The sequence below is a fragment of the Episyrphus balteatus genome, chromosome 2, assembly GCF_945859705.1.
Source record: "Episyrphus balteatus chromosome 2, idEpiBalt1.1, whole genome shotgun sequence".
Taxonomy (NCBI): Eukaryota; Metazoa; Arthropoda; class Insecta; order Diptera; family Syrphidae; genus Episyrphus; species Episyrphus balteatus.
In genome coordinates, this window is record NC_079135.1 from 14,192,877 (window position 1) to 14,203,514 (window position 10,638).

General features: G+C 27.1%; 1 protein-coding gene across 1 annotated transcript; it reads left to right on the forward strand.

Moving 5' to 3' along the window:
* Positions 1–1,534: 1,534 nt before the first annotated feature.
* Positions 1,535–6,233, forward strand: LOC129909241 (uncharacterized). The gene is made up of 10 exons (XM_055986292.1): positions 1,535–1,691; positions 1,751–1,807; positions 4,445–4,609; positions 4,667–4,723; positions 4,814–4,987; positions 5,081–5,194; positions 5,264–5,309; positions 5,381–5,708; positions 5,777–5,972; positions 6,030–6,233. Exons 1-10 carry the CDS (start codon positions 1,671–1,673, stop codon positions 6,153–6,155), a joined length of 1,284 nt encoding a protein of 427 aa, XP_055842267.1. The 5' UTR covers positions 1,535–1,670; the 3' UTR covers positions 6,156–6,233.
* Positions 6,234–10,638: the final 4,405 nt, after the last annotated feature.

The window sequence follows — 10,638 nt, forward strand, 5'->3', positions numbered from 1 at the left end:
AAAAAATGTCAAAATCCAAGTCCCCAGAGTTCAAAACTGGAAAAATTCAAAGTCTTATTATTACAAAATTGTTTCTCTCAAAATATGGAAATTATAAGCCTTTGCCCTTTCGAAGTTTGAGGATATTAAGAAAGTTCAAATTATTTGGCAAATGAGTTTTTAGAATTGCAGGAGCTTGAGGTTTTAGTTTTCAAACCCAAATTTTCTATGAAATTTCTGAAATTCTAAAATTCCTCTGAACTCAATATCACCAAACAAAAAAATACAAAAATTGAAAACCTCAAGAAAGTTAAAACTTCATTACCTATATCAAAGTGTTGTTTCGGAGTTAAGCTTTGTGATTTTGGGACTCTATGGGTTGTTGACAAATTGTTGACAAAAATTCCATAATCAAAATTCTAGAACCCAAACATTCAAAAACAAAACTAAATCGTAATTTTTTTGGTTCATAACAATCGATATTCGAATTAAAATAGACATTTCAAAAAAATACTGAAATTGGTCCAATTATTCAAATAATTCGCTTACCAATTACAAGTATTTCATTTATATGTTAAAAATTCCTCATGGCAACTCTGAACCCAATACACATACACAAACTTGCTCATATTGCAATGTTGTTATTAAAATTAAGTGTAAACTGGAATTTATCTATAGTGTACTTGTACTTGTTGTCCTTATACATATAAATCTATATCTCTGTTTGAAGAAGGAAATCGAAATAACGCCCTCGCTGATGAGGACAGGCAGGACCAACATCCGGCATACTTTTTTGTTTTCTTTCTTTTTGTGAAAGCTTAGGTTAAGTCAATCGAACATCATCATCATCAAGCAAGAAAAGGTGTATGCGGAGTAAAAAAAAAATATAATAATCTTCTATGTTTATGGAAGGTCAAACATCTTTCTGATGATGGTATAAGCTTGTGATGTGCGGATGATGATAGGTTTATACTGTATATTTTTCATCAATTTTTTTTTCTGTTTTTTTTGGTTTATAGTTCATTTGATATACTTTTTTCTTTTTTGGAAATAAAGTCTTAAGTCGTATTTTAGGCTTTTGGTTTTTGATCGATTTTTTATATAGGGGTTAAGTCGTTAAGTGAAGATTTTTATCGATTAATAATCATAAAACCACACACAACATAAAAATGTAACCGATACGCGTCAGGATGGTAACATAAATCCTCTTGTTGTTTAATATTATGGTGAATCCTTAAATACAAACAAGGTCAAAGGTATCATAATCTGGGGATAAGAAGCTGTTATATTTTTAATAAAATACACATAAAACGGATTTTTTGTTCTGATTAGAAAAATAGAGGTTTTTGACAAAGGATGTTATTGCTCTCTCAATACATTAATCTACTTCAATTTCTACAATCTACTGATACAGGCAAATATACAAATCTAAAAAGGTTGCTTTCACTTCATTAATAAAATTGTAAGGTTTCAGTCAAACAAATGTACTTTTCTTCATTATGTAATCAAGAAAGCCTCAATTAAAATTTCATTCTTTCAAATATTCATTTCTTTCATTTATTATTATCTAAAGCTTCAATTTTTAAGGTCGAAGTAACCTTGAATGTCAGAATTAGGACACCTAAATTTAATTTCGTGTTTTTTTTTTTTAATTTTGTATACAAAATCAAGCTTTTCGTTTGATGTGAATTATGGAGAGTTTCGATGAGTTTGTAAGTTACACAAGTTTTCTATCAATCGCATCTTGATCTGATGTCTTTTAATTTTTTAGCGTCAAAATCTAAATCAAAGGCCTACAAATACAAGAAGTTCTCTGATTGAGCATCAGGTAACTACAATTAACAAACAGATAACTTTTTTTATTGTCGTTTTTATTGGCAACGATTGTTTCATGTTTCACCAAGTTCAAAAAATTTCATTTGACAGATGATCAAAAATGCATTTTACTCATTAAAAGTTCGGAATTTTGCTAAATGATGCCTGGTTCACAATTTCGCATCACAATGAAGCAAGAACTTGTGAATTAGATAAAGAGTTTTCAGGTCTAAGTCTGGGTGAGCGAAAAAGTGCGGTGGTTATTTTTTTTTTTCAATTTCTATTTCTTTTAAATAATTTCTATATTTGACAATTTAAAAAGTAGCCTATTTTTCAATAAAAAAATAAATTGCTTTTGAAAAGTGTGAGATGACGTTTTTAAGATTTTTCAAGATTATAATATAATGTCGTTTTCGATTGGTTTCACTCAAGGATTCACTCATTCTGAAATCCAATAAAACAGTTTGAATCCATTCCACTCAATTTTGTTTTTTATGCTTGTGTAAAATTTCAAATGTCAAATATTTTTAGTATTTTTTTTTTCTTGCAAACGAAAAACATTAAAAAATTATAATTTTGAAGACTACGCTGAAGAAGATGATGATATCAATTGTTCCATGGCATTTTTGTATCCGTTTTTGTTTTGTAATTAATTTCAATTTCAAAAAATAATAAATTCTTGAATGAAAAACCAAAAATTTTGACGGAGTTTTTTTTTTGACATGTGAGTGTTCATGTATTAGTGCTTCTTGAGTGGGTTCTGAATTGAAATCGAGAAGAGAATTTCTCTTCTGAGAAGCGTTCTAGCTGTCATTTCAAAGCCAATAAAACGGTTTCAGAAGGCTTCTGAATGATTCCGGACGCTTCCGGAGAGCCAATCGAAAACGACATATGTAAAAAAAATACACTTTTATTTCAGAAAATATTTAAAAAAAAATGAAAAAAAAAAAAAATTTTTTAAGACTTCTTATCCACTTAACACTTTTAAAGTATTTTAATTATTTTTTAAATCTTTAAGCATATATGTAGGTTATTCAATGGGTGCAGATAGGCTGCTTGTTTCAATATTACATTGAAGGAATTTAACAAAGATAATATTTCCTCTTATTGCCATTCAATTTTTAATTTTTACTTGCGATATAGGTACTATAGGGCAAGTTTAGGATTCGTAAAAAAAAAATCGAACTCGAGATAACAATTTTACATAGCATTACGATGATGGAGAATGCCAAAAAAGTGGGTCCGGCAATTCTGTCTGTCCGTCTGTTTGTGTGTACCTCGAGCTACCACCTAAACTAATGGAGCGATTTCCTTCAAACTTGGTAGTTAACAGTTTTGGGTGATTCCCTAGAGGATAAATTGAAATTTTTTTTAGGACCAAAACTAACGGTACCTTTCATATAACGGAAATAGAAAAGTTAATTTTTTTCAAAAACGGCTCTAACGATTTTGACTAAAATTTTTGTGTGTAGTGTAACACATAAAAGCTTCCTTTGGAAATAAAAAAAATATTTTTTGAACCGTTATTAACGGTACCTGCCATAGAATGTTTTTTTTTTTTGATTTATGAATTTCTCGTAAACGACAAAACACAAATAACTATCGTTATTTAAAAAAATTTTAAATTTTTCAAAAAACACATTTTTGAATTTTTAAAAATATTTCAAAATTTTTTTTTGAATAATCAATTTTTTGGAAACAGGTTGGTAAAAAATTTTGAAATTCCGTTTTTATGTGTAAATTATTTATTTCTTCAAAATGGCATACCAACTTTTTTTTGAACAATGTTAGAAATTTTTTATATATAAAAAATTATTTTTTTAAAACACGGCTCTAACGATTTTCGAAAAATTTTTTCTAAAAATTCCTTTTTATACAAGAAATGAAATGGCATACTTAGTTTTTTGTAAAAGATCATTTAAAACGGTATTTAATTATTTATAAAAAAAGATTTTATTTTTTTTTTCCACTTATGAAATTCCGTGAAAATATCATATACCTTATTTTGTTCAATGAAAAGCTTTAACATTAGAGTAACTTTTACCATAAGAGCAAGTACGTGCGACCCCAGTCGTGCAATTTATTAAAATTTGTAGGTATAGACGATTTCTACATAATTTTTAGAATACAGAAGAGATGTTTTTGTAATTTTATATTATTTTTAATTAAGATTCTTATAAAATTAAATTAAAAATAATATTTTTTTTTCTATTTTCGTAACCTTTTTCTTTAACACTCTGAATCCTAAGCTGGCTTGAGGTAAGTAAGTTTACCAACTTCAAGTCCGCTTTGGATTCAAAGTATTTTAAAATATATTTTTATGAATTTGTAAAAAGCTTTAGTATTTTAAGATATTTTTAACAGGAAAGTAAGTAAAAGTGACCCAATCGGGAATTAAGAGAAGTTCTGAAGGAAACCATTCGGAAAAAATTCCTTTCAACTAAAATTAGGCAATTTTTTAACATAAACACTATTTTTTTTCAAGATTGAAAATGTATTGAATAGAATCAAAGATCGTCAAAATTGATATCTTCATAATTTTATAGATAGTTCAACTTGGGAACGGAAGTAAATAACCAATAATATTATAGGAGTTATAGGTTTTCTAAAATATTTCTTTGAAAACATATTATTATAACTTCTCTTCTAGCCAAGACACAATGAATTTTCAAACTATGATCCCCAATTCAACACTCCGTCCGAGGAGCCTTCATTACGATATATTCCACAAGGATCATCACTAAGAAGCTATAATTATTCTGGACGACCTTTTAATTTATCTGACTTCAAATATGAGAACGATACGGCCTTCGAAGTAATTGAATAATTAAAAATATAAATTAATGAATTTATTAAGAATTAATTATTTCAGCCTCGATTTGATAATGTTTCAACGTTTTCCCAAATGAATGATTCCAATATGTATGAGGTACGTCGGTTTGAAATTTTGACACTTGTGGAAAAAATCCTGCCACTTCTAAAACATCAAATTATAATATATGTATAAATTCAATTAAAGGTTCCCAGACATGAGCATCTGTTAAGGCCTGAATATTCCTTATCAATACCAAACTTTCATCAAAAGAATGATGCTGCAAGAAATAAAGCCAGAGAATTCTTTGTACCATATGAAGAATCTGGAAGAACTTTCAATTTGTCAGAATTTGCAACAAATAATTCAAATATTTTACAGGTTTTTTTTTGCAGCTCTTTATCAAGACTGCTTTGAGATTGTTTTTTTTTTAGTCCTAAACATTGTAAGTTCAAAAAAAACTATTATTTTCAGCTTCCTCATGATATTTCTAGCCAAATTCCGATCCCATCAAATACAATACCTATAAGACCCTGTTCAACAAGTACCAATGGAACCATGTTGAGGGATCGTTTTGAAGCTTCTCAGGTAAATACAAAAAATGCTGACTGTTTTGAGACTTTTTTAATAAAACATTGCTAATTTTTTTCTTTATAGTGTCAATATAAGGAAAAAGTTGAACAAAAGTTAAGACTTCCCACTCGTAAGCTAAAATTACCGTTATTTTTTTTGAAAATTATTTAACAACCCTTTTGCAACTTATTCCTAAAAAAGCCATATCAAACAAAAATCCTCTCTTTGAAACTATGGTTAAGGACAACTATTTTCCTGGAATGATTGTTGACTCTGTCAATGGTCAAATTGACTTCAATAAAATAGCTTTTGATGCAGTTTTTCATTGTGAAAACATTCCATCGGAAATTGAGCAGGACATGGTTCCCATGTCCCTGTTAGAAGCATTCGATTTGCGAATTAAATATGAGAAGGACTTGAGAGATGATCTTGAAAGACGAAAATTCTTCTGTTCTGAAGAATTTAAAAAAGAACAAACAAAATCTACTACAGGAGTTGTTGAAGAAACTTCTGAAAATGTCACTTATTGGTAAGAATCAATTTCAAGTACTTTTTTTACCTAAAGAACTAACTCATGTTTTTGAACATATTCACAAGGAAACATCGAGACGAATTAAAATTAGCAAGTACAATTGATATTGATTTGATGTCAAAAGTTTCCGAATTTCCTGAAACTCCTCTGACAGAAGCAATTAATTGTCTCCTCAAAGCTGAAAAAATAAGCAAATATGATAGAAATGTTCATCTTGCTGAAGAAGCTATTCGAACAGCTTCAAATGGACAGGAAGAACTTGTACGTATAACAAAAAGACAAAAAAATATTTAAAATATTTTAAACAAATTTTTTTAGGCCGCTTTGAAATCAACTTGTTCATTTAAACTCGATCTACAAAAGGACGAAACAAAAACAACCAATACTTTTGAACCATTGGCAATAATAAGCTATATTGGTACAACAAAGCCAAATTATGAATGAATGATAAATCAAATAAATTTAAATTAATTAAAAGACAAATTTATCTATAAATTTCATGTGTATAAAAATTAATGTTAATTGAGCATTTTTTTAAAACAGAATCAAAACTCGCAAATCAAATCTTGCCAACACAATTTTCCAACAAAATTAATTGAAAATAAATGAAATTGGCACTCAATATAAATTAATTGATTTAAACCACATAAATCGATTGTATAAAAAAAAAATAAATAAATAACTTTGCTAGTTTCTCATTTTAAAGCTAATTAAATAGGAATATAATAATTACGATAAAAAAAAGTACTACATTAAATAACATTTTAAGTTGTGACAACATTGCGACTGCTTTGTAAATTTATGATAATTAATTCTGGAATACATTATAATAAATTATATCGTGTTAATTAGAGTAGGATTTTATTTGAAAATGTTATTAGACCATTGCGTTAGCTAAACAATTTCAATTTCTAAATAAAATAATTACATATTTAAATTATTTGTATATGTTGACAAAGTGTGATTGATTTTGTTTTTAATGAGATTTTATACGAATTAGTATGCAAGTTGTTAGAAAGGGTTTTATGGGGGTAACTTTTCGATTGTTTTCTGTCGGATATTGTTGTTAGAAATTGTCGTTTCAACAAACATATTATATAATAACAATGTTAAATGTGTTCGCATCAAAACAATTTTTCAAATCTAAGTTTTATAAAAATATTACGCAAATTTTGATAACTGTGTTTTGTTGGTCCAGGTCAAAATAGGAATTGAAAATATTCAAGATTTTTTTTATATTAAATTAATCCTTAAATAACCTAGACAATATTTTCATATCATTTAATTTACATGAATTAAAACAATTTAAAAAAAAAAAAAAAATGTTTGTTCACAAATCACTGCAATTTTGTTTGAAAAGTTTGAAAAAAATCTTGAAATTCACAACTGTCAGGTTGCAAATTAATTTGCTTTAGTTCCTCGTCTATAAGACTTGGCAAGAAAAACAGTTAAAATTCAAGCGATAAACATTAAAAACGTTATTTTTAAAATGGGTTTCATAAATCTTAAATCTTAAAATTCTTTCTTTTCCAGATAAGATCAAAGAAAACGTTTGCTTACCTATGTCCTTTTTGACCGAATAACGGGAAAAACAATTTTTTGTTGTCCCAAGTTTTTTGTCCGTTTTTAACAGTTTTTTATTTTTATCTTTTTTTCTTCAATAGATAAATGAATAAAATTATTTTCAATTAATTTTGTAATGACAAATTTGAAATAACGGTAAAATAAAACTCTATTTTTCAACATATTACATCTTTTGATCTGGAGCTTATAAAAATTTGATTTATCTTTATTGAGCATCCTGATAATATTACCTTTCATTTGATAACACATTTTAAGCGTGAGAAAATAAAATTACATGTTTTTTTTTGCTTTTTATATATATATTAAAGTTTGGTTTTTTGTACGTTCGCTAACCGGCCACACCGGCTCACTTATTTTGCTTATTTTTTTAAATCAAAGGGGAATAAGAGTAGAAGGTTTTAGGCTAAAAAATTAATGATTTTATAGGTTAAATAGGGGTAGCACGACATTGAAAATAGAGGCTATTTTCTAAACGGTAAGTTGTAGAGAGTTGAATTTTTTTTTAAATGAAAGATAAATTTATTGTAAGGTTGAAAAAGGTATTGCAAAAATTCTAAAAAATGTCAATACTAAGTTGTGAAGGTTTTTGTGCAGTGAAAACATCTGGCAGAACTTCGACAAAAGGCTTATTAAAGGTAGGGAAATTTTTTTACGGAAACTTGAGTTACACGATTGGAAAGATACTAAGAAAAAAATTTAGGCGTCTTATACGGATTTTTTTCATAGGCCCTGGATTTTGAAATTTGAATTTTTGAAAAACAACTAATTTTTAGGGACATTTTTGAGTAGTTTTTAATTTTTTTGTAATTTTTATAAGCCTCCAAAAAATCTCAAGCTTATAGGAAATATAGGCTTTAGTCATGCGCAAACACTTACAAATTTTTAAATTTTAAAATGATTTTTGACCGAATAACGGGAGATTTTTTCCCCAAGTTTTTTTGGCCGTTTTTAACATAGGCCATATTTTACATAGGCCACTTTTGCTAAAAGTTTAAAAGTGAATATTTTTAAACTCATTTTACGAACTTTTCAAGTTTTAATTCCCTTTTTCATTTAAAATGTAAACTAATTATAGAGTCGAAAATTAAAAATAAATACAAAAAATGGCGGAACGAAGTCCGCCGGGTCAGCTAGTAATATTTTAATTTTTCCTTTTTTTATCGACTTCCAAAGAGTAGGAGGTATTCAATTCATCTGCATTTTTTTGTTTTTTTATTTTGTTACCTCATAACTTTGGACGAAGTGAACCAATTTTGATAATTCTTTTTGTATTGGAAAGCTGGTGCCTGCAGTGTGGTCCCATTTCAATTTCGTCCAGTTATGGCTATAGAAACTATGAAAAAAAACCATAAAACCCAGTTTTGATCCATGGAAGTCGGTTTTGTTTTTTTGATAAAAATGATTATTTATAATAAGATTAAACATAAGAGCTACTTTTAAAATACTTTTAAAATACGACTGCATTTGTTATAGAAACGTTGGAGTACGTCAATATTAATATTGCTACAGATTTTTTTAAAATTATTTTTGGATTAAAAAAAAAAAATTTTTTTTGAAAAATCAATTTTTTGAAAACAGGAAAATTAATTTTTTGGAAATTTTATTTTCATGTGCTGATTTAATTTCTTTTTCAATGACATAACAATTTATTATTTTTTTTTTTTTTAATTTTTGAAAAATATTTAAACTATGATTAGAGCATAATAATGTTTTTTTCTTTTTTTGTTTTAAGAAAAGCTTCAACGATTTATATTTTTTTCTAAATATCTTAAAAATTGTACTTATACTTCGTCTGGACATACTTTTTGAAGTGATAACTTCTTGTCAATAAACACTCGCAGCATGAACGAAAAAGTGTGGTATAGTATGCAATTTTATCTTAAGGCCAAATCATATGTCTCTTGCACCAGTGGTCCAAGGTTCAATTCTCAAAACCTTGCAAAATTTAAATGATTGCAACTAAACCACAAAACATGGGATTCTAAAATGCAAAGTTTAAAAAAGCTAAAGTTTAAAAAGTAAGGGACTAGTCGCTTTTCAAATCATTTGAAGAAAAATGATGAATATAAATTATTGTAAAATGCTTAAATCTCAAAAAAACAAAATTTTTTTGATTGTATGGGTTGAACACATTGCCAACTCTTAAAATTATCAAAGGTATTATAATGATTTCAATTTTAGTTTTATTTTTAAAATAATTGATTGACATTCTAGTAAAATAATTATACAAACCATAGAACGCAATTTTTTATTTTTAACTTAATTTTTCCTGATATTTTTTGTTCTGTAGAGTCCAATGTATTTCATAAGAAGTAATATTTCAGTTTCCAATTAAAAGCACCTTATTTCATTGGTATCAATAAAAAGTACCTGAAATAAAAATGATACCAAAATTCATACAAACTTATTTTTGACTCTCCACATTTTCCTCGATTTTTATGATATCATTGCAATTTCCCGAATTTTTTTTAACTCGATCTGTGAGCAAAAATGGACTCTGTATTAAGTTTCAATAGCCATTTCTCGGAAGCCGAAGCTAAAATAATGATATATTTTTTGTCAATATTTTAGTGAAGTTTGCTTACGAAAAAAAAAAAAACAAAAACTACATCGAAACACAAAACCAAAAAAAGTACATAAAGTAAAAAAAAATGCTTAAAAAAAGCACATAATATGGAAAACAAATTTATAATTGTGTGATAGTTAAAAATTAAATTACTATGTATTTAAAAACTTGTAAACTTTTTGTTTTGTAGTTTTTTTTTTACTTTGTGTTTCGATATAGTTCTGACTTTATACCTCTTTAGTATTTTTTGTTTTCTTTATTATTTGTTGTAGCTAATTCAGTTTGTCAAAATGCTAATTTTTACTTATAGTCATAAAACTGAAAAAATGCAGAATTGGTTTTTGGAGTATTGTTAAGGGGGCGGAGGGGGCGTGGCTATGAATTTTTTTTCAATCTACCATTAAAACTTGATTAAATATAAAATAAGAACCACCCGACCTTTTGTGGGATACAAATTATTCATTTAATGGATAATTCAAAAAGTGTCGAAAACTATCAAAAATACTTTTTTTTACTATTTTAGCCCTAACTCGGTTATTTGATTCACAAAATCAAAGTGGTTTACATTTTATTTTAGGTAATTAAATTGTCTATAAGATTGATTATAAACACTTTTGCGTAAAAGTCAATTGTTAAAGAGTTATAGCACTGTTAAGTGACAAGAAACTGAAAATATTGCAAAATCCGAAATTTTACATGTTTTTGGAAGCTTCATAACTTCGTTGGTTTTTGGTTGTATAAAAATACTACCAAGGTCATTTTCGTAGGAAATTATGT